Genomic DNA, 24,713 nt, shown 5'->3' with positions numbered 1-24,713 from the left:
TCCCCAGCTAAACAGGAATTCAAAAATAAAGACGTAGTATAAAATTAACATGGAAAATATTTATATTAAAAAGGGAACACATTTGGTAAAATATTAGATTTTTTTGTGGAGGCAGTGAAGAGCTGCATGTTCTTTCTTAAAGTGTTATCACGTTAATGAAGAGGGACTCCCTGGAGTCAGAAAAACTGGGGGATCCAGACTCTGGATATGTTCCTGGTGGTACGCTGAAACAATTTAGTTCACAGCAGAAAACAATATCTATATTTCCAAGGCACCTTCATGGGAATACCTCACAAATACGCCAAATATTTTAATATGATTCATTTTATTCCTTTGCTGTTGTTTTGCTTTTCTTAATCTGTTTTTAATCTGGCTTTCATGTCCCAGATTTCCTAAATTAAAATGGTTTCATTCAAGCAAATACTATAACTGGCAATTGGCAAAAATCTAAGATATTTTTTAAAATACTAGTTTTTAATGGTCTGACCATATTTCTGCAAGCAGACATCAAAATATGTCTATGTTGTAGTATGATAAGTTTGCAAAATGTTTACAGTTACTGCTCTCACCTGCAAGACTGTGATACAAATCCATAAGGATTCACCTCGTCCACAGGGACGAGATGAGCTACTTTAGTTTTGTATACTTTCCTTCGTGCTGTAAATGATGTAGACAGAGCAGCAGAAAGTATCCTGCATGTGGATGAGGCTCCTCCTCTGAAAGAGCCCAGTGTTTTGTGTGTGTGTGTGACAGTTCAAATAAGAAGAGGTCATGAAACTATAACTGACTATTTTTCTGAATCCCTTAAGCAAGGGTTGCATATTTAAATTAGCAAGAGACCACAACATAAAGGGAGAAACATCTGATTCATGACTGTGGAGAGCTCTGGCCTCTGCAGCAGAAACACACAATAATATTCCTTGTTTCCAAAACTCTGGAGGGAAAAGCATCAATGGATGTAGAACATAAAGTTCTACTGAAGAAGGAAACAGAAGACAGCTGTCCTGTTTCTCTGCTGCTGCAGGACTTTAACCTTCAAGACTCTGATGTTTTGACCTTTTAACCAAACGCAGTTAAAAGGTCTGCGTTTGGTCACGGCCTTACATTGATGGAGTTACCAATAAGGATAATTTCCCCCTGCACAAAATCATTTCATGATTTGAGGCCAGAAATATTTCATAAAAAAAAAATTAACCAGTCAATCAAAAAATAAAGCCAAAAAGTGAAACAGAAACTATAAAAATTTATTATCTTTCATTTTTCTCATCATTAGGAACGGTGATTGATATTTCACCTCCTGCCACTAAAAATAGCAAAAAAAAAGAAAAATATTCATATTGAACATAAAATTCATAGATAATGTGTTTGGGGTCCCCTCAGACGAACATTTTTTTTCTGTAGATATGATCTATGATCATACATGTTTGTCTCCTTTCAGATTAAAATATAATGCTAGGAATTCCAGATTTCACATTTTTCACTCACAAATCTCAAACTGATCAACATAAACTCAGAAAAAAACTTAAAGCCCTTTGAAGCAGGTAATTTTGACAAAAAAGTGCAAACAACAGGAGTCAATTTTAGATATTCTCAGAAAAACCCAGATTTCCTGGAGATGCACGTTGATTGCTGTTTCATGACTCTGCTGCCCTCTAGAGGACGGATCTTTCTCTGCGCATTCACGCGTATATCTCCCTTGAAGGCTCAATAAAACACATTTACCTGAGTTTTAAAGAGTTTGCGCTTTTACGTGTGGGTGCATTAAACTGATAATAAATAATTATGTAATATGTTATGAACCCTTGTTTTAATTAACAATTCAAACATAAACTTGTACTGTTGCATCGTGCTGTTTTTCCCCTTTCTTTTGGTTAGTATCACAATGACAATCTTTTATTTCTGAAAATAACCCAAATCTTCAAGAGGCCTTTGTGGCAGATGGAGGTGATATGTCACCATGGAGATGGCAGTGCTGTCACTGTATGACGTATGTAGAAGGCTTAATTACTGTGGCCAAAGAGAGGGAGGAAATGACAGCTCTGGATGGTTTTATTGAAAGGATCATGGCTCGGATCTAGAATTATCTGTGAATCTTTTTTCAGCCTTCCTGTTGAGCTTGATGACCTTGAAACATTCTCATGATTCAAGGATATTGTTTTCTGTCAAGGCTGTCTGCTTTTGACAGTTGTTAAAGTCATTTCAGTATTTGGTATTCAGAGCACAGCATCTCATTCAAAATAACATAATTCATTACTCATTAAAATAGGGATGCTCAAGTCCAGTCCTGGAGAGCTACTATCCTTCTGCAAACTTCAGCTGCATCCCTGCTCCAACACCTGAATGAAATGGCTGAATTGTTGGTCTGAGGCGACGACCCTGATTGCAACTTGATTGCAATTAAAAAACTGTAAATAAAAACATAAAACAATAAATGAATTAGTGCAGTTGAGAATATTATGTGCAAGAGATGGGGCAAAAGGTGTCAAAATTTACATAATTCACACTAGCTGACTTTTAATTCTTCATCCTGCAGCACAGTGGATGATAAACACACTAATGAGTCTCACTCTGTGTCCCTGATCTCCATGAAGCAACTGGATCACCAGTTTGCTGATGAGCTGCTCCGTCATTGGACCATTTATCTCTCGCTATTAAAAAAGTCTAAACATTTCCTGTTACCTGGGGGTTCGCTGACATGGCGGTGCCATGGCAGCAATAATACACCCTCCTCCCCGCAGTCAGAGACAAACAAATCCGAACACAAGCCTTTGGTGCTCCTGACTGGTGTTATGCTGATTAATAAAAAAAGATCAGATATACTGACTACGCTTGTGGCATGCATGCAAAGACAAATCTTTCCATGTTCATTTCGAGTGGAAAAATGATGGCACTAGTTTGCATGACGGTGAGATCATCTGCAAAGAAAATCATATGTAAAGTGAGGAGATGAATTCTGACCACATGTCAACCCTTTTCCATCCTGTGTGTACATAAATAATAGGACACAAACATTAATTTGAGCTCAATCTGAGTTTGATCCTGAAATGAGAACATGGAGAACAGGATTTTTTATCTTTCACTTTTTGTGAAACAGCTCACCCTTGGTGATTCAAACAAGTGACCCACAAAATAAACTAACACATGCTCAGTCAGATCATTTAAAAACAATTTTTTACTAACTCTTTGTTTACTTTAGCTGGGCGGGTTTCTACTGCTTTAGAGCCAGGGCTAATTTGAATTCATGGATGTGGTCACCGCAAAGCTCAACCACAGGGTGTGACCCTCATTTGGGAGCTTATCCCTACACCTCCTGACAGCGGCACGGCAGGCCTTTCCCATCAGAGCAACCCGCATTTGGCTCACATCTTCCCTAAATAATTAAAAAGAAATCTCAAGCCCGAAATCAGATTTGCGTTCCACTTTTTGTTTCCCTCTTTGGTTCTTCACACATGGATGTCTGAAAGTACTTCCAGAATGTTGGACGTTTTCATATGCCTTGAATTTTTTCAAAATTTTTTCTGATTAAAACCACATATTTGAATATATTTGATTGGGATTTCTAATGATGGACCAATACAAAGCAGTGCATAATTTCAAATGGGAGTAAAATGAAACCTGTCCTTTTAAAGGGTTTTAAAACACAAAGGCTGAAAACTGTGGCCTGCATTCAGTTTTGATTCCTCTGAGTCAGAAAGTCCTAAATAAAATCCAGGGCAACCAATTCCCTTCACAGTCGACATCTGTAAAACATATTCCAGTGTTTTAAACCTGGATCCTGTAAAAGATATCACACCCTAAAAGGCTGAGTGGAAAAATAAAACAAGCTTAATGCAAAGAGAAAACCTGAGTTGGTTTTGTTAATAATGATCTGTGTCTGTCATTTTCAAAGCATGAAAATGAAACATCAGTGGAGCTGATTTGCCTAAGTTGTCATAATATTGCCTGCACAACATCAAGTGTTTACAGCTCCCATCAGAATAGCTGGAGCCACACGTTTCAATAGCTGAGATACATTTTTGGATTTAAAAAGCTATTAAATATGGGGGCAAAAAAACGTTTTTAGATGTGTTAAAAATATATTTCTGTAAACACTAAAAGTACAACTTTATAAAGTGAATTCTGATCAATTACAATTGGAATAAATACACGGTCACTTCATTCAATCAATCAACTGCACTATTTTTAGAGTTTCCTGTTCTTCTGAATAAACTTTAATCTATTTAGCCCATCTCTGGTGGTCATTCAGAGGCAGAAAAAATCTCTGGAAGGGTCGCCAGTCCATTACACAACACAGAGACACACATTAATGTGATTTTTTTCTCATAAAAACATACTAATGAACATGAACAAATAAAATTACTGCAGTTTTAGCTTTGAGATGTGGCACAAACCCATGTTACGCAAGCAAATATGCTGTGACCACATAAGCAGGAAAAAGCAATCTTGTGGTTCTGACTCGCTGGTTAACAATTATCAAAATTTGTCTGCAATCGTTTCTCTCGGTTTCACTATCATAAACTATAAGTATTTATTAGTACAATAACATTTTAAAATCCTTGCAGCATCTTAACGTTAGTTCTCTTTGAGTACTTTCTTGCAGAAAGTCACCATATGTTGAGACGTCTCACTTTGCTGCCCCCTGTTGGTGACCCTAGGCAAGTTTCCCTCCACCTCTGTTCTCTTGTCATTTTTCTTTCAACCAAAACACTAACCGTTTAACTAGTGCAAACATTATATTCTTATTGGCAAAATGATTGTCTGAGGTGAAAAAAATGGTCAGATTAAATCACTATAGGCAGTAAGTTTCCTCTGATGGTTTGAGCTGAACTTTGCAGGTTTTACCACGTTTCCATCATCAAATATCAGGGAGTTTGGGGCAAAATCTGTGGTGTGTGTTGTCAAGATCAGGATTCTGTGAAGGAATCCATGCAAGGAGAAAAATTAAACATCACAATTTGACGTGTGTGATCCCTTAACAACCAAACTTAAAGCATTTTTGCAAATTGTGAAAACGTCAGCCATGAACATTCAGCCTATGTGGTCGTGACTGAATGCATTAGGGATTTTATCAATAACTCAAACGTCTATAATAGAACAGATAATAAGTCCTGGTATATAAATCACTGGGCCAACATTCCGAGACCCAGAAAGAGTTATTTTTGTAGAAAAAGGGTAAGTTTATCTCAACAAATCGTCACTAGCTTTGTTTCTAATCTGTAAAACAATGGCAAAAATATTTCAAGCAAAATGTTGCAAGATATTTTAGCGGGAGCTGATTCTTTGTTGCATGGGGTAGATTGCTGTCTTAAACTCTGAAATAGCAGGAACTTTGTAAAAACAGTTCTTTTATTCTCTCATTAGAAAGAAAACATTAAACCATACTTATATTCATTGATGTGAATAATTTTCTTGCACGGTTTCTATCGTTCAAATGTCACTGTTCTTTCACTCTATTTATGAGGATTTGACGTTCGTTGCTCAGCTTTCTGTTCCTCCCACGCAGTGAAAACGTCAAGGTCAGTACAACATAAAAGAAAGTGGTATAACTCAAGCTTTCTGTCTGATTCTTTTATCTGTGCCATGAGTGAATGAGTATTTGGAGGATTCAGTCACATAGTGAATTATGTCAGCTCAATTCTGGGAATATGGTTGTATTTCAGCTTCTTTTGAAAAGACAAAAAATCTGAGAGGAAGCTTGGAAAGCCTTTGACAGTACATCAATTACTCTTCCCAATTATACCCACAATAAAATCTGAAAGATACTGGAGAGGGTGCAGACTAAAAAGGCTCTTGTTCATAAATTGAAATCTTCAAACTCGACTGAAATAACAAAATAGTTGCAGTCTGCAGAAAACATCCAAGGTCGGACGAAACAAAAATTGAACTATTTGACAACGATGACCAGAAGAACCAAAGATGGCTGAATCAGCTGCGTGGCCTGGTAGAGGTAGCATCACATTGAGGGTGGGTCTAACAGCAAGTTTGAAACTTATCTTTGCTTTACAACCAATGATGAAAACATATCCTTTCAAAGGTTGTGTTGAGTTTGTGTTTTTATGTTTTTAAGGCAAATTACTTATCTTATTGAAGTCTTTGGATTTTCTTTAGATTATGGTTAGATATCAATGTTATTTATTCTCTGAATTGTAAATGCACATTCATGAGGTAAATAAACCTCCCATGGAAATGTCTCTTTGTTTGTTGTACATTTACATCAAACTATGAACTGAATGTTGACAAATGTTTGTCATCCTTTCAAAAAAAGAAGACACTTTGAATTAAACATATATAGCCAAACCCACCATATTTTTTCAAATTAAAAATATAAACCCCAGAAAAAGATGAATGATTCCCCGCCTCTAACAACTTTTTTCTCTCCACCAGTTCTGTGAAAGCCTGTTGCGCTGCAACGCATGCGCAGTCCAGCGGTATGCGAGACGAAGAGGAAACGAACATTTTCACAGCTCCGTCATCGATGCAACAATTTGTTCCCGTCTCAATTCTCCGGGAATAACTGGATACATCGGACTGGTTTAACTCTGGGACGCAAATAGAAGAGGTAGTTACCCCACAGCCCCTCACTTTGAGTCTCAACTCGGGGATTTTGGCTTTTAAATCGGGGAACTGAGAACGAGGTCTGGGCGGTTTGGATCTCGAGTGTTGTAGAGAGACAGGCTGCCTCCTCCTCCTCCTCCTTCTCCTCGCCAGTCTGGATGCTAGCTTCGGTAGCCTCTGCATGCTGTTGCTGCCGTCGTGGTTGAAGTTGTGCCTCAGTAAGCGGTAATCTGATTTATTTTCAAGAGCAGGTGAGAAGAAGATGGGGTGTACTCTGAGCACGGACGACAAGGCGGCGCAGGAGCGGAGCAAGATGATCGACAGAAACCTGCGGGACGACGGGGAGAAGGCTGCCCGGGAGGTCAAGCTGCTGCTGCTGGGTAAGAAAAACATGGATGGACTGGGTGTGTTAACCGGAGACGGACCGTACTGTTAGCTTGTGCATGTAGGGGATTTCTTGTTTAATGTGTCGAAACTGGAGGCGTTTCTTGTTTTTATAGCAATTAGAGGAGCTGCGGTTCTCCTGTTAGCTAAACTTTACGTTGTCCCCGTTGTGTCGTCCATCCTCGACAAATTTAAATCCACTTTCAGTCACCAACGGCGTGTTTCCTCTGGCTCAGGGCTCTTCTATCCTCCAGTAAGTCCGTAAGCTAATTTAACTGTCAGATAATGAGCTGCTTTAGCGGCTCGGTGGTAGCACGGATTATTTAGCCAACCAGACGAGTCCAGGGTCGGTTCTGCCGTCCAGGATCGGTTCTGCAGTCCAGAACCGGATCTGGATCACATTCAGTAACATGCGTGCTGCTCAAGCTCCTTCAAACCCGCAGCAGCCTGGTTGATGTCCAGACACCCGTCCGCAGCACATGCGTGGCTCGTAAAAGTGAAGGTTTCAGAGAGTTAGTTGGTGGTTGTCCCAGTTTTGCTGCTCAACAAGTCTGAACGCATTCCAGCTCCAAAATGTGGTGTTAAAAAAACAAACAGTTTCATCAGAGAGAGCAGTGAATATTCACTGAATTCCATTGAAAAGTGTGAAAAATGCTTTGATTAAAAAGAAATAAATCTATGAATGACTGCCAAAAAAGTCAGTTTTCCATCTAAGGAACATAAAGGAAAACAGAAAGTAAGACTTTGGAACCACTTTAAATATAATTACAATGATTTTAACTGTTCTTCTTTCATTTATCTCATAAAATGCCAACATTTTACGCACAACTATTTTCAAAAATCATAAGTACACGTAGATGTCCTGTTGTCCTCGATGCTTCATAGACAAATTTTACCCAACGATACAGCAGATAAACACGGTGAACCAGGAGACTTTTAGACCATTAATGTGTTCCTGTAGGTCTTTATTTAGTTATTTTATGCTCTTTAAGGCCAGTTGGACATTATATAATTAATTGCTGTGGAAATATTTTACACAGACTGAAATTTCACATCTTTTAATTACATTTAAAAGGTGCCATAAATGTGTCTATGAAACTCAAGTATGGAGAAATATGTTTTTTCTTTTCAATAAAAGTACACAGGAAACCTGGACAAAGATTTTTCTGCCTTGAAATAAACAGAAAAAAACTCAATTTACAGTGTTTTTGGGACTACTTTATATTTTGGAAGACTTTATATTTTTAAAATAACATGATTTATGTGGGGTGGTGAAACGCTGAGTGTCGGTCTTGATGAAATGATCTCCAGAAATCCTTTTTCAGATTCATAACTTCATGCTTCAGCCACATTTCTGCCATGGTAGCACACAGGACGAAAACAGTTTTTAGAAATATTCAGGATGTCAAACTCCTGAAACATTATACCAGTTCTGAAGAGCTGGTATAATGCAACGTTCTGATGTGTCACTGGCTCAAAACACTGAAAACAAATTCCTGAGTCATCTCCTCAATTAATTTCTACTGATAACGGCAAACAGCTGCATTACTTTGAGGACTTCATAGTTTTGCACAATGGCTGCTTAGCGTTTTTATGTCCAAGTGTAATGGACATAAAAATCTAATTATATTTGAAATGTTCAAGAACAGACGGTTTAGAGGCATCAAGTCTTTGCCAAAATACTTTTATTGATAGAAGTAAAAGCTAAAAAGTTAAAGTGTCAGCTCTGACACAATGATGGATGGACTGTGTGATTTTTATTATTATTATTATTGTTAAATCATTAGGATACTGTTAAAAACCATTTCCACATTTTCCTCATTCCTCTTCAGCTGTCATTAAGGTGCATGCAGCTCTGTATGTGAATTGCAGCGTCGTGTGGGCAACCACAAACAGGCAAAATATGTTATTAGCATGCAAAGCATCAATACTTGATCCATGTGAAATCAAGTAATAAAACTCCAATAGGAGTTTTACAACTCCTGTTGGAGTTTGTAATACACTGCAACATGAGTTTCTAATAGGAGTTTTATTACAAACGCTCCATATTGCACACATCAGCATTGCGATAGTGATATTCTTGCAATGTATTGCGCAGATCCAATAGATGGATGTACACTCTTGATATCTCTTTGTCGCTGCAGCTGAAATAAAACTGAGATGGTAAAGTAAAATGCCTGAAGAAAAGCGTGCAAAATATGTTTGAAAGAAAAATCGACAAAAGACTTATTGGTCTGATGTGTTAATATCCAAGTTTGAAGGAATAAAATGACACTCTATATAACGTGTTGTATGCAAGTTTAGTTTCCTTATAGGTAAATATTTTGATAAATCATGAAGATGCATGATTCATACACTACATGTGTATGAGTTAATTGTATACATGAATTAGTAACAACATATTTTGCGACAGACACATGATCAATATCAGTATGTAATATGTCTGATGGAATATTCAATAATTTCACTGAACTCCGATTCAGAACCGCACAGCATTATGGGGCATGTAGGTAGAGAACAAACGTTAGATCCTTAACCTCTCATTGGTTAAGGATCAAAGTTGGTGGCATCAATTAACTCACTGGCTTTTTGGTTACCTAGAAACAATAAGCAGCTTGCAAACAATAAATACTTTAACCAGTTATGAAATCTCTTATGTTGCAGGATGATTGTGTCTGAGGGCTAAAAACATAAATGCTCATCTGGATTCTTCAATGCTGCACAAAACTGTTTGTAAATTAGTATTATTATAATGCTGCCACGCCTTTCCCCACTGCTTCCCCCTGTGTTGGTTGAATGGATGGATGGGGCGCGGGTTGCATAGCAACATTAGTGCTCTGGCTGACAGCAGTATGCATCTGTCACAACTTCAATTACACGACAGAGACGGCAAAGTGCTCGTTTGAACCCTGCAATATGCTGCTGTGTTGTTTTGCATTATCGGTGGCATTTATCGTGATTAATCTCTGCTTTTCAGTTCTGGTTGCTGCCACTTTTTTCCCCCTGTTGTCAAATGCAGTACACTGTTGACCTGCTGATGGCTTATGTAAGTGTGCGTGCCTCATTTGCGATGCTGATTTGAATTTTAATGCTGGCGGTGTGTAACAAAAAAAATAAATAAATGTGTTTTTTTTTCCCCTCTTCAGGATTGCCACAATTACCAGCACCAGAATCACTTTCGATTATGCGATTATCATTTGTCATTTTACAAGTTGGTGTGGTGTGTTTCATCTCACATCTAGTTCATTTATTTCAAGTCACGTCCGAATTTCCCAAACTTAAGTATGTTGCAATGTCTTTGCAAAAGACAGCTCAGCCCAGAAGAGGCAGAGTTGTTGTTTTTCCTTCAAAATAAATCCGCTTTTATTGCTCTGGAGCCCTGTGGCACTTTTGAGTCCTTCAACAAGCATGAAACATTAGATTCCTCTGCCTTTTCCAACAATCGGCTTCTGAAGTGTCCTTGAAATCTAACAGCAGCAGTGCGCTTTGAATGTGTGATTTCAAATTAATATTTTTTTTCTTCAGTAATAACAACTCCGTTGGATGTTCGCTGTTTATCATGTGGGACAATGAATTGCAAAACACTGCAGCTCACCTGGGAGCAGAGAGTCCCTGCAGAGACGGCATAATTAAAATGTTGTGTGCTCAGCTTAAAACACTTCTGTATCTCAGAGGGACTCTGTACAAAACACTTTAATGGCAAATTCAAAAGCATAAGGAAGAGGAGTGATTATGTTTCCTATTTTTAATAATATTACCCAAGCACAAAATTGTACAAGCAGTCTGGAGGTGTTTTATGGTTCAATATTGGATGCATCCGAGGCGCTGCAGTGCGATCAGATGGGAGGCTGTAACCCAGATAAATGTAAGCTGTGTGTAATCTTGTTGACAGGAGGATTGAGATGATTAATCCAATTGCTCAAAGATCGCTCTAACCTGGCCCTCAACAGCTTCCATGCTATTCTATGTAATAAAGTGCTGGTGTGTTGCTCCTAAGACTGACATTTTTTCTCTCATTCTGAATATCAAGCTGCTTCTCTCTACACATTTTTATCTCGGCTGTAGAATTGTGGAGTAAATGAAGGTATTTTTAGGATTATCTCGTTTATGACTTTTGGTAATTATTTTTCAAACGGTCAGATTTGTGCAGCAAAGTGACCTGTTTTTAGAAGGGGAGCTCTACCACCTGAAGGTAATGGAAATGAGTACAGTGATGCAGAGCGTTGTACAAATATGAGGGCAAGATTTTACTGCAGGCTGCTGGATGCAAATTCTGGTCGCTACACACATTAAATTTGTGGGTAGATGTTCATGTTTCAGTTGAAAGGTTTTGTTTTAGTGACTAAGTTACTTTGTGCAGTTTGGTTTTGTGTATTTGGAGTTCATTCTGTCACTTTTAACAGTGAACATTATACTGCACTTCACCTTCCTGATGCTGGGAAAGTGTCGTTCGCCAGATGTCACATTTTAAGTCACTCTGGTTTTTCAGGGCTTTGGGTTAGCTCTGCCTGCTGTAGAAAACTTTTCACTATTTTTTTATTTATTTTTTATTGTTTTATTTGCTGCAGGGTCTTTATGTGTTCATTTAGAGGATATTGCAAAGCGTAGTGGTGCTTTTGTAGGGGGATAAGACCAGCAAAGGATTCTTATAGTCATAATAAATATTGTATTATTACTGTATGCGAAGAACTTAATTAATGTGAAACATGTGTAGCTTTTAATTTAAAACACAAAGTGAACAATAATATAAATATGTACAACACCTGCTTCATGTTTGTTGAAGATGTTAACAATAGAATGAAACATCTTTTATAGTCCTACAATGGGGAATTTTCTGTACAACAGCAGCAAAGAATAAAATACTAATAAAGTATTTTATAGAAAAAAAAAGTCATAAAAAAACCAAAAACAAATGTTATATTTTGAAGAGCGTCATCCTCAAAATATTCAAAAAGCATCAAATATGTCGATCAATATTCTATTTAATTTGTTTAACAAAATTTCTTTTGCCTCGATTTAATGAAACTCAGTGTTTCAGCTGTTTTGCAGTTTTCTGGAAGTTGATACTGTGCTTGGAAAATACAAAATATTGTCCGTTTCGCTCTCATACTTTATCTATGATCTTTAATAAAAGGTGTCAGTTGTTTGTTTTTTTATGTCTTACCTCTGCATGGTTTCCATTTCAGGCGCTGGAGAGTCTGGGAAAAGCACAATCGTCAAACAGATGAAGTAAGTCTGAAAAAGCAAACATGCAGTTTCCAGTGTTTCAGAAAAAACCAAATCGGCATGTAATAACACAATGAGAATAATCCCAGAACATTTTCCCCCAGACTGCATGAAGACGGACCTTAATGTACAATGTAAGGTCACATGAGATTATTGAAGATGATGCTTGTGTAAAATCGATCCCACATCAATGTTCTTCTGTAGTGCAGACGTCCATTAGTTTACTGTAAGGAGCTGAACTGAGCTCCTCATTGTGACGCATGATCAACCTACGCCTCACTGGCAGTTTTTATGGAGCTGTAATTTCCTTACTTTAAAGGCGACGTTGTGTTTCGTTTGACTGTCAGACAAAAGCATCTCATATTGTTGTCTGCTTGATGAAAACATGCATCTTCATGTAAACTGGGCCTTAAGAATGACACAATGAATGTTGTAAAGACTTGATTCAGATGCATCTTGTCAACAAAATGAAACTGTATGAAACAATTAAACGCAACAAAATAATTAATTTGGTCATATTTATGCTCAGTTATGTGCATTGTGTTCTGAGATTTCTACTCATGTTACAGGGAAATCAAGTTAGAAAAAAAAACAATTTCAAAATTATTACAGGATGAATGTGAAATTTAGTTTTGCATTTGAACCATAAATATTCCACACTTATAAGTGTATTGATAAATGCTAATCAATTAGTTAAATGGGCATCAGCTCAGGCTATTTGACCCTCATTGCTTACCATACTCACGTCTGATGCTCTGCTGCAATCTGCTGATGTTTCAGATACAAAATGTATTGATTAGTTTATATTTTATGTGCATCTGTCTTGTCAAGCATAACATTGATCTCAGGTTAATTAAGTTGAAAGAAACATTTTAGTTATTTTTTATCTAAATCAATAATTTGATAATGGTTTTAGGAGTGTTTGAAGTGTTAACTCAGATTAACTTTATACTTTGGTTTTGCTGCCCCCAAGTGGCAGATTATGTTTCTGGTTTAAATGCCACCGTCCAGTTTAAATGTTTAAAACCTCAGTTGTTTTATTTTTAATCTTTTGTGTTTATTTAAAGAGATATAAGAACTACAGCAGGCAATTGAAGGTTCTGGTGTCCTCTGCTTGTTCTTCAGGATCATCCATGAGGCCGGCTACTCGGAGGAGGAGTGTAAGCAGTACAAGGCCGTGGTCTTCAGCAACACCATCCAGTCCATGATGGCCATCATCAGAGCCATGGGACGCCTGAAGATTGAATTTGCTGAATCAGCCAGAGCAGTGAGTCCAAGAAAAGAGCTTATTTACATTTATTCCCCCTGAGTTATCAGGATGGGGAATCGCTTCAGTTTCCTGTTCAGTTCTGACGTTGAGCAGATTCACACGACATCACATGCTCTTAGATCGGCACATCTGAGCATGTTGATCTTCCTCCAAACATTTTATGAATTCGGTGAGGTTTTGGCTCCTGAAATGTGGAATAAGGCGCAGCGAGAGATCAGCCAGGCTCCCACTCTGGCTGTTTTTAAAACCTCTCTAAAAACACTTTTCTCCTCCTTTTATTATCGCAATCTTTTGACCTTTGTACGTACCTGGAGTATTTGTGTTTTTATTTGGCTCCTATGTGCTAATTAATCGCTACTATTCCTCTTCTCTCTCTGTTGTTGTTTTTACAGAGATAAAGTGGTACAGTAATAGTACAGGTTATTTATCATCAGTCCCCTGGTGCCTTTTCGCCTCAGTGTCTCATTGTGCAACATTAGATGAACTGGGTTTGATTGTAAATGTCACAAACAAAGATGTTGGCCATAATCCATAAATGGTGATAAAATATAAGTCAGAAAACTATCATTCACGTTTGTTTTTTTTTAAATCTAGCTGGACTTTTTCTTTCCTTGCAGAAAAAGGACTTATTCATTTGCTGAGCATGACTAATCTCACTTTGTAATAGTCAGCATCTTAAAGTCCAGATGTCTTTCTTTAGTGATTTTCATGCTTTTGCAAACTGTTTTTCTGTTTACCTCAGAACTCTTCAGTCTTTAAACTCAAACTCTGTTGAGACAAGAAAGTTTTTGTTGTTGTTGTTGTTTTATAGTATCATGTCTCAGATGTTCTCAGATCAGATCTGTAGATAACTCAGTGTATGAATACTGGCAATTTATCTAATATCTCTTTAATTCTGTTTGTTGAAAAAAAATAGTTAATATATCTCTCTATTTGCTTTTCCAAACCCCACAGAGCCTCTAAAATAAAAAATGTCATCAAGTCTGGATAGATTGTAAAAAACAAAACAGCAAATACTTGGAATATGAAAAATATTTGTGTTTCTTCTTCTATTACAACTGATAAATAAAGGACCTTGTTTATATTTATATGGTTGGTTAAAACATGTTAATTGTGACACTGCTGCTGAAAATTGCAATATCTTCTCTGTTCATTTCTTCAAAGTAGTTTCTTTGCTATTGCAATATTGCAAAAGTGATTTTAACATCCTTTGAGCAGCTCTAATTTTAAATGATCTTTCTTTTTGCTTTTCCCACTGAGCGTTTTGAGTTTTTGTCCACTTTCACTGACTCTTTTGGAGTTGTTGACAGAAACCCTGAGCTCCAAGATCTCCTCTTTATCACAAATGATAATTTTAGACTGAACTTTATTCCGGTTTAAATGTTGAACCTTACAGAATGTAAACTCTTCTAACTTTCTTTCTTCACAAGCAAGGGAAGTGCACGGTGGATTATAAATTGTAACTTGTTCAGTGGAGAATAATCTTGTATTAATAAGTTTTAAAAATGAAACGGAGTTGAGTAAAAACTGTCCAAATACCAAACATGTCCGTGAGCTGGGAAGGTCTCGCTCACACTGCAGAACCAGAAGCTCAGTTCTTACTGTGGTTTATTTCATGATTTATTCATTTGAGAATTGTTTTTATACCAGAGTAGCTTAAGAAATATATTGAGTTTTGATAACTACAGTATGTAAATTTTTTTTTTTTTTCTCATTTTAATAATCTTTAGGACGATGCCCGACAGCTGTTTGCCCTGGCGAGTACAGCAGAAGAAGGTGTCATGACGCCTGAGCTGGCCGACGCCATCCAGCGGCTCTGGAAGGACGGAGGCATTCAGGAATGCTTCGGCCGTTCCCGGGAATACCAGCTCAACGACTCGGCATCATAGTGAGAGAACCCCAACTGTACTGGGGCGGATTTAATTGATTTTTACCAGCTAACTTTGTCTTGTCTGTAACTGTTTGTAGCTACTTGAATGATCTGGAAAGGTTATCTGCGCCTTCATACGTCCCAACGCAGCAGGATGTGCTGAGGACCAGAGTCAAAACCACCGGCATTGTGGAAACACACTTCACCTTTAAAGACCTGCACTTCAAGTAAGTTAAAGTTTAACAAATGATTATTTTGTTTGTTTTTTACCACCTGTTCTTTTGAGGCTAAACCTCTGCTGAGTTTCAACTATTGATAGATGACGTTAAAGGTAGTCATCTTTTTTTTTGCTGCGTCACTTTCAGTTTGAGCAATCCTCCAGAATCACATGAAGCTGCCACCAACACTTGACCATTTTATTCTGTATTTATATCTTACAATCTGTGTGGATTGGAGAAAATCTGCACTAAATTCAAACTTTGTCACCCAGTTCTTGTTTTTTCCAAATTCAAGTTTATTGTGTGTCTTGGAAAAGTATAAGACTTGATTTCTCTTGTATTTTTTTTTTCAATCCAAGTAAGTGTAGAGAAATAAAATAAAGTATTAGAAATAAAAATACAACTAGGCATTTTTGCTAAATAAAAGGATTTTCACTCTGATTTAAAAAATTGCCCACATTTTTGATGCATCTACATCACAATGGAATTTTTCGTTCAACTCGTTCCTCATTTTGTTTTTTACTAATGAATAAAGAAATGTTTCAAGAACTTGAAAAGTACCATTTCATAAGGTTTTTTTGGTTACTCCATCTGATAGTTTGTGGCGTAAAAAGTAAAATAACTCTTCAATCTTTGACTGAATCAGAACCAACAACTAACTTTACATCTAACTGAATATTTTGCACACTGTTGTCTATAATAGTAAAATGAAAATTTTTTTTGATGGAAACTAGAAACATATTTGTATGTTGTACTTTTATTCCAGTTATGGAAAAAGGTCGAAATGTCTACTTTAAAGCCCCGACTTAATATAACATTCATGTTTACTGTAAGTGAATGGAACTTGCATGGATGTGTAGGCTGACCTGGTTTATCACTCTGAGGCGATGCAGGCCTGAACTTTAAAGCCTCAACGTTGATCCGTGTGTTTCTGTGACGTCAGGATGTTTGACGTCGGTGGACAGAGGTCCGAGCGGAAGAAGTGGATTCACTGTTTCGAGGGAGTGACCGCCATCATCTTCTGCGTGGCGCTGAGCGACTACGACCTGATGCTGGCGGAAGACGAGGAGATGGTAAGAGTTCACGGCCTGCCTGGGCGTGCGCCACCTGCCGCCGTGTGCTGAACCTCTCCGCTCTCCGTTAGAACCGAATGCATGAGAGCATGAAGCTGTTCGACTCCATCTGCAACAACAAGTGGTTCACAGAGACCTCCATCATCCTCTTCCTCAACAAGAAAGATTTGTTTGAGGACAAGATCGCCAAGAGTCCTCTGACCATCTGCTTCCCCGACTATGAAGGTGAGTCACAGCAGCAGTTCTTTATGCTTCTTCAGCTGCGCTTTAACCTCTGACCCTGTGAGTGGAGCTGATTAATGGACAAAATGTACAATTTGTTTTAATAATGCTTAAAAGAGTTGAAGAAATTAAGTCAAATAAAATTAAATCAATTAAAACATTATTTTTAGTCTAGTTTGTAAAATAAAACTGGTCCTCAAACATTTCACCTGGTAAAATAAAGTAGCAGAACTATAAATAAATACATTTAAAAATTCATCACTCTTCAGCAGAAAATAAAAGTTTACTGAAAAAGAAACTGACAGTAGGATATGGCTTCTGCTGTGTCACACGTTAAGATACAAAGTCATGTAGATATTAGTTTAAACAATGACTTAATTCCTTCTTTTTTTCAAAATGATATCAAAAACATGCATCTTTATTTTTTATGTTAAATCAAAACCTGATTGTTGCAGTTGTTGAACAACAGCGTTATGTCGGATTGATTTATGTGTCCAAATTGTCTGTAAAAAGTAAAACTGACTGAATATCCTGCAATAATAAATAATAATAAAATAACTAAAACACCTGCGAGATGTGACAGGAGAAACAATAAATAATTAAATGACTTAATGGGTCTTTTTAAGTCAATTCCCATCAGGTTTTTCAGGTTAAATGTTAACGACTCTTCATGTCAGTCAGCTGTCTGAACATCAGTGCATCAAATTAAACGAGACAAAGCAGCTCAAATCCAATTAATTGGATTCAAATCTTAAAAAGAGGAAATAATTGATTAAAAGTAGCACTTGAATATTGATTTATTATTTTGTTGTTCTGAAAATTGAGGCTTTTGGCTGCAAAAAACGCTTCATAACTCTGAACTGTAATTTTAGGTCCCAACACCTACGATGACGGTGCAACCTACATCCAGTTCCGGTTCGAGGACCTAAACAAGAGGAGGGATGTCAAGGAGGTCTACACCCATTTCACCTGCGCCACCGACACCAAGAACGTGCAGTTTGTGTTCGACGCCGTCACAGACGTCATCATCAAGACCAACCTGAAGGACTGCGGCCTTTTCTAAAGGTACCGCCGACCCGTTCCGACACCGGCTGACCGACTCGGCTACCGATGCTCTTCCTCACTAATCAGACGGTTTTCTTTCTATTCAGGCAGAGAGTCGGCCAACCAAGTGACTTAGTTCAACCCGGAGTCGGCGTGCTGGATGGGCCCTGACGAGAATGTCACTTTTAACCTCTTATTAACTTATGTTCATCTCTAAAAGTTTGAAAGATGGTGTGTAGAGAAAATCTTTTTCTGTAAGATATTTGTACAACAGTCTATGGCCATGGATTTTTAGAAGTTTTAAATTGTGTTTTACTTATTTTTATTTTTTTACATAAAGAAGAGGAGTTATTTTCCAGTTTGAGGGTCCAAAAATGAGCGTTTTGTTTTTTTTTTTGCCCTGTTACCTTAGTTACAATGTGTGCTCTTCTTTTAAAGTCAGTGTAGCTTTGGCCATTTAAGTCTTCACTCAGTCACCTGATTTACTCTCTGGGCATTTTCAGCCTCAGTTTTTGCATAATTTTATCTCTCCATATAGAAAAACTCTCCAGACCAGTTCACTCTGATGCTGACAAACTGTGAGTGTGCTTGTGTGTGTGCGTGTGTGTGTGTGTGTGTGTGCTGAGTGATAGCTTTGTTTTGTTTGAAGCTAGATGCCTGTTTGAATGACTGTCTCTGCGTGAGTGAATGTGTGCACCATATAAACGAAGGGACTTTTATTCCTCTACTTGTCATCCTCTTTGAAAGTTGTATTTTTCTAAGCGACCAAAAAAAAAGAAGCTACTCATTAATTAGTCCAAGTTGTTGATGTGCTCCTGCAAATATTCCTGGAGAATCATGAGGGAAAGAGGATGGCAGAGGTGGCCTTGTAGCAGATTTGGGATCTGGTGTAGATCTGTGTTCAGTGTAAAGACAAACCCGAATGGGTTCAGGATTGGAACATGTGACGATTTCAAGTTGCATATCTCCCCCCTTTGACTCCTTTTGTTTCCATTGGATTTATGGACATTAGCGGACTAATCTCCATGATTTTGCTAATAAAAGAGCTGTTCTGGTGAAACCAGGACAACTTGTGCAACAGACGTGTACGTGTTTATCCTTTCCTTTTATTTCCTTCCAGGGAAAGCAGTGAAATTGTGTCAGTACACGTAGAAGCGGCTGAAGCGTTTTATAATATTCTGTCAATGATTCTGTGGATTTTTTTATGACGCTTTATTGTAGATAGAAAAAAACATGTAAATTTCCACAAAGAAATAAAAAACGATTCTAGAGAAAACAACGGACATTTCTGAGTTTGAAAAGTTGCAAATTTGCTGGAAGAAAGTCAAAAATGTTCAAATTTTGGAACAAATTTCCAAGACTGATTGACACATTATTATTTTATAGAAGTAAGCTCACCTTCTAACTAGTTTTCAGCTGAGCTTTTGTTTCCTCTCAAAGGAGGATAATTATAATTTATGCAAAGTGGTTTGACGCAATTTCCATGGAATCAAGGATCCACTCAACTCTGAGTGAAGTATGAAGGATGATCTGAACTGGATGATACTAACTGAGGTTTCTGTAAAACTAATTTTCTTGGGGAATCTTGTAACTTTGGATTCCTGTTTTATAAAAGAGGAATGTTAAAAAAGAAACTATACAATCTGTTCAAACTCTGTGGCGTGAAACCGTCACAGTCTTTGCAACATTAAAAGTATTCATATTTGCTGACTGCGGTAACATTCCCATCACGGGTTCTGTTTTTGTCAATCATTGCCTTGAAATAAAAATAAAATAAACCATCTCCACAGCCTGCAGTCAGTGCAGCTGAGAAGTTCTGGGTTCACAGCAAGTGACCTTATCCTCATTTTTCTGACATTACACTGAAGGAAGTTTCTGTTGCACCATGTGACACCATCTGTCACAACTGTCCCATGATTTACTTCTCCATGCTGCAGCCGACTGACTTTAACTGTGTTGTCAACAAGCTTCAGGAAATGCCTGTCAGTGTGGCGACACTTCCAGCCATTAGTAAATAAATGGCATGAACAGAGCCGCGTTTTAGAGAGTTAATGGACAACTGACAGAGGCCTGTAGACAAGACAATCCTTCATATGCTTCATCATTCAAATGCTAAGATTAGACATTAGTGTTGAAATATGTGGCTGGATTGCATTAAAAACTGAGAAATAATCTGATTAAAAGCCTGGGTTTTCAAGTCATAAGAATGTTTCTGTAAAAAAGTGAAATTCTGTTCTTTGAAAGCTTTTTGTGATGGAGCAACATGAAGCGGTGCATAACTCTGACCTGGAAGGTTTTCAAAATGATTAAAGCTGAGTTAAACAGCTTGTCAATGTCCTGCAGACAAACTTTTATTTGTTTAACCAGCTTATTTCCAGGGATGCCTGATGACAGCAGTATCTATTTCTCCATGAACTCTGTCCTCACTAGAACCAAATCCCAAAAATGTCTGATGCTGCCACCAGCATGTTTCCCCTTAGCGATGGTGTGTTCAGGGTACTGTGCAGTGTCACTTTCCCCCCCACATTGGTATCACCTGACCAGATCATCTTTATTGTGCTTGCGCTGTTCCCTACATGGATTGTGGCAAAAAGCAGAGATCTCTTACAAATTGTCCTCTTTTACCATCAAATCCACTTTTGTGGAATACACATCCAGTACTTGTGTTAACTGAAGAGTAAGACAAAAACAGGGCAACTGCATGCGTCACTTTTTAGTTTTTATATTTGAAACACAAAAAGTAAAGCGGTGTGTGTTGCTTTCTTTTCTCTTCAGTTTGGCCCAGCCTTACTTTGAGTTCATTTGAGTTCATGTGACTTTAGGCCATTTTCCAAGCGTTCATGCAGGAAAAAGGTGACCTCTAGCGGGAGCTTTACGTAACTGCATGCAAAGATCAAGACTGACGACCACTAAATGTTCACAAAGATGACAGATGATTGAATCACCAGTTTGGTAAATAATCACACGCCTGGCTTCTAATAAAGCCTGTCATGTGAAATATGCAGAAAAGTGTGAAAATAAGATGTCCTTGTTTTCATAAGACATTGAATGTCTCAATAAAGACAGAGACTCTTCCATCCCTCATGAACTGATTGAAAGGAAGTAGTGAGGAAAAACCTGGAGTTACAGAGTAGCCGTCTTAAAACAGGCTTTGTTTGTTATTTTTTGAGTGCTTTAAAGACACCGAGATGACTGTGGCTAATTTCATCTTTCAGACGACTGCCCAAGCACAATGCTCAGGCGAAGAGGACGCTATTTTTGGTGAGGCATTGTGTGATTTAAAAGCTAATTGCAGAGTCATTTAGATAATCCCCAAAGCCCTTCCAGAGAGATCAAATGGCGTGAATCTGAAGCCTCTTTAAAATGAAGGTGTGAGTTTGAGGAAAGCGCGATAAAGAGGATAATGATGAAATTAGTGATTGTGATTCAAAAAGTGTGTCATTGCAGCCTGCAGCTGCGATTCAAAACAGAAGAAAGCTGAACCTAATCTCTGAAGAAACTTTTTGACCTCGAGAGATTAATGCATTTTAGGAGTCATTTATTCTTATTCTCTTTTATCCCATGAACTACTGACAACATGTTTCTGAAAATCCCAGCAAAAGTGTAGCATTTATCTGCAGAAAATGAGAAATGAACAAAATAACTAAAAAGACGCAATGCTTTCAGACCTCAAATAATGCAAAGAAGAGAAGTTTATATTAATTTAGAAACAGAGCTGTATGTGCCTTTCTAGTTTCCTTTTAAAAACATCTAAACTCTTAGTTGACTCACGTCTTCAGAAAATCTGCTCACAGCTGAGAGATGGTTAAAAATAAACATGTTTTTGGTTTCAGTCTAACAATCAACAAATGATTGTTTCCAGAAAAACTGAGGGTCATGGAGAGGCTGTAATATAGCAAATTTGATTAATTTTCCTGTTTTACCCAACAACCAAATATTTCTTACTTAATCTTCTGATCCACATCCATGACTGGTGGTTCTCCAAACTCCCTGCACAATTTGTATTTCTATAATTTCAAAAACAAAAAAATTTATTCTGAGTCTGTTATGAAAAAAAAAAATCAAACTTTAGCTTCCTGTGCTTTGAAGATGTTTGATGCAAGATCATTTTGAAGGTAAAAAAAATGGTTCAAATAGATCATTAAAGCTGAGTATGACATTAATGAAGGAAACTTCTAGCCTCATTGGTGTGAAAACAGTAGTTTAGTGCAGCTTCAAATCAATATTTCCTCCTGGAGCCGCGATGTACTGTGATGAATTATTTCACAGCAGCTGACACTGAGACCAGCGCAGATCTGTGAAGGCTAAAATCAGATGATCCGTGTTTGGTTTCAGCAGCCTCCTCCGGCGATGGAGGCTGTCTGCTCTGGTCTCCAGTCATGTTGGATTCTGTACAGGTATGCAGCCATCACCAGCTCCGTTTTTATAATTAAATCTCATTGTGAGCTTTGAGAGGGGCGGGAAACCCATCGTGATACACACGCCAAATTCCCTGAAGCGTTTGAGTCTAATTAACTTATTCTCTGTGTGAGTGGAGCTGATTTTTAACTGCTGCCTCTTTTCCTGCGGCTCCTCGCAGATGTCGTTGTGTTTTCTTTTTAATTTTGAGGTTTAAACTCTTCCAGAGATGGGAAGAGGCAGTGAAGGTGACTCGCTGATCTCCCACTCTCTTTGTTGGGAAATAAAAACAACCTAGTATGCATTTCTTTCCTAAAAGCAAACCCTACAAAGCAGGGAGTCAATGAGGGAAGCTGTGGCATAAATCCATATAAGCTCTATTGAAATTCCTCCTCGGAGAGCACAGGCTGACTCATGTTATTGTATTTTTCTCCCTTCTGTTGCTTGGAAGCGTGTTTTAGGATGTTCATTGCTTTCCACCGATAATAATGACATGAAGTAATCTCCTCATCTTTCCTCTTCCTGGCCCAGCCGGTGTGCACAAACAAACGCAGCCACAAATGCATCAACAAATATTCTGAGGAAGCCCACATTGTTTTTTGTTCCTGCAAAATCTATTCTTGGTCATTAGCTTTTTGGCAGATGTAGGAAAATGTCACATATCCTACGTTGCTTCAGAGATCTGCTTGAGTGGAAGACTGGCTCTCAAGCCCACAATCATCGTGCCGCTGTTGTTGGTTTCTCCTGCAAGTCACACTGAAACTGTGACACAGCTGTTCCTCTTCCGCAAACTGTCAGGAAAAAATCTTAAAGTGGCTCTAAATATAGATATTTCAGCTCATACGTTCTCTCTTTGTTCCTGTGTCACGCTTCTGATGGTCCAAAATAGTGGAATGCTCTGATCCAGATATAGATACAGTTTCAGACAGAAGTTTACGTGCACTTTCCAAAATTAATGTCATTAATTTGGGGCTTTTAATTATGCATTTGAACCATTCTTTTTCCAGGGGGGATTGATGATGTAACAAACAAGTTAAATGGAAATTACTTTGAATTTATTCTGGATTTTCTCTCATTATTGGATGAATGTTCCTGACCTAGTTGCAGAGGAACCCCAGTCTTATCTCCGTTTTTATCAGAAGGGCTGAAGTTAATTGAATTGGTTTGTGTAACTGGTTACCCATAGTTTGTGAATTTCTAGTGGGACTGTGGCTAAAGATTTGCCCCAGGCTCGAACTGTAATCTCCCTCCCAAAAGATTTCAATATGAGTTTGGGATCATGTTCTTGTTGGAAGAATCGGCTGTGTCTAAGTTTCTGACCTGAAAGAAAACCGGTCAGGATTTGAGCAACAACACGGAAACCATTGAGGGTCAAAACCTGGGATGATGCAGGAAGGAAGCTCCATGTTACCCACAAAACCTTAAAACGTGAATGAAACATGCAGTTTACCCATGTGGGCAAACCGAATACCTTCTGGAGACACTTTCTGTTTAGGACAGCAACAAGATGAGGCTTTCGAACCTGAAAACACAAAACTCGATTGTGATGGCAGCAGTATCATGAAGGGGCTGTTGCATGATGTGGGTGGAATAATGGAGGAAGAGGACCAGCTTCTAATTCTTTGACTGTACAAGAAGTCAATGGCTGGGGGGTTAAAACTTGGACGCAGTTTAATTTTCCGACAGAACAATGATCCCAAACAGATATCCAAACTGTTTCTAAAATCATAAAACAGACTAAAATGAAGATTATGGATTTATCCGAACATTTTCTCTGGTGAAAATGTCTGTTTCCGAACCAGTTCCAAAATTATCAGAATACAAGTGTATTGATAAACAAAATTGAGTGTTTCCTTTTCAACTTTCCAAGGGAAATTGCACCACATTTGACATTGCTTGGGTTGCATGTGAAGCACTTTCGGATTTGAGAAAATCCACCATGTTCAGGTTTTCTTCGTTCCATCACAAACATGGAACAAATTAGTAATTAAAACAACACTGAGTGATGAGTCCATGTCAATGTGACTGATACTACACAAGAAAAAAAAGCAATTAAGTCTATAGATCAATGGGGGAAAAAAGCACATCGCGATAAAAAGCAATGACAGAGGATTAGATTTGTGAAACAATATCTTCAGATGTTCTGGTTTTGAGGGGGAAACCTGCAAATCCACACACTGACGCCTTGCAACGCTGCAGCTCTGGCATCCACCAACCGAGTGGTAAATAAAGCTGGGATTCATTTCCCCTCTGGGTGTGCAATCTACTAATCCAACAAATTTTCTAGATTATGCAGTTCTCTTTTTCCACACCAGCAGTTCCTGTTTAAGATGGATCTGCTCCACATGGTCATCTGCTTAGAATTAGTGTCAAAAGCGTGATTCGCTGCTGGCCCAAAACACAGTGACCTACATGCCAACAGACTTTAAGTAAGGAAAGTAACAGTCCAAGTA

At 38.0% G+C, this 24,713-nt stretch overlaps 1 protein-coding gene across 2 annotated transcripts; it reads left to right on the top strand.

Moving 5' to 3' along the window:
- The first annotated feature begins 6,416 nt into the window (after positions 1-6,416).
- On the top strand, positions 6,417-18,944 carry LOC129361909 (guanine nucleotide-binding protein G(i) subunit alpha-1-like). 2 transcript variants are annotated; one of them, XM_055033145.1, is made up of 10 exons: positions 6,417-6,559; positions 6,807-6,935; positions 12,126-12,168; positions 13,291-13,432; positions 15,166-15,323; positions 15,404-15,532; positions 16,467-16,596; positions 16,668-16,821; positions 17,691-17,883; positions 17,970-18,944. In XM_055033145.1, exons 2-9 carry the CDS (start codon positions 6,818-6,820, stop codon positions 17,879-17,881), a joined length of 1,065 nt encoding a protein of 354 aa, XP_054889120.1. In that variant the 5' UTR covers positions 6,417-6,559; positions 6,807-6,817; the 3' UTR covers positions 17,882-17,883; positions 17,970-18,944. The 2 variants fall into 2 exon arrangements, with proteins under 2 accessions (XP_054889120.1, XP_054889111.1); XM_055033136.1 differs by having other exon boundaries at positions 6,802-6,935.
- Positions 18,945-24,713: the final 5,769 nt, after the last annotated feature.

The sequence above is a fragment of the Poeciliopsis prolifica genome, unplaced genomic scaffold (assembly GCF_027474105.1).
Source record: "Poeciliopsis prolifica strain line A6 unplaced genomic scaffold, Auburn_PproV2 SCAFFOLD001, whole genome shotgun sequence".
Taxonomy (NCBI): Eukaryota; Metazoa; Chordata; class Actinopteri; order Cyprinodontiformes; family Poeciliidae; genus Poeciliopsis; species Poeciliopsis prolifica.
This window is presented reverse-complemented; position numbering and strand designations above follow the sequence as displayed.

Excerpts from the sequence above, each read along its gene's own strand:
- LOC129361909 (XM_055033145.1), top strand. The coding sequence starts at position 6,818 with ATGGGGTGTACTCTGAGCACGGACGACAAGGCGGCGCAGGAGCGGAGC. Across the intron at positions 12,169-13,290 it reads ACAATCGTCAAACAGATGAA|GATCATCCATGAGGCCGGCT; the intron begins GTAAGTCTGAAA and ends CTTGTTCTTCAG. Across the intron at positions 16,597-16,667 it reads TGGCGGAAGACGAGGAGATG|AACCGAATGCATGAGAGCAT; the intron begins GTAAGAGTTCAC and ends GCTCTCCGTTAG.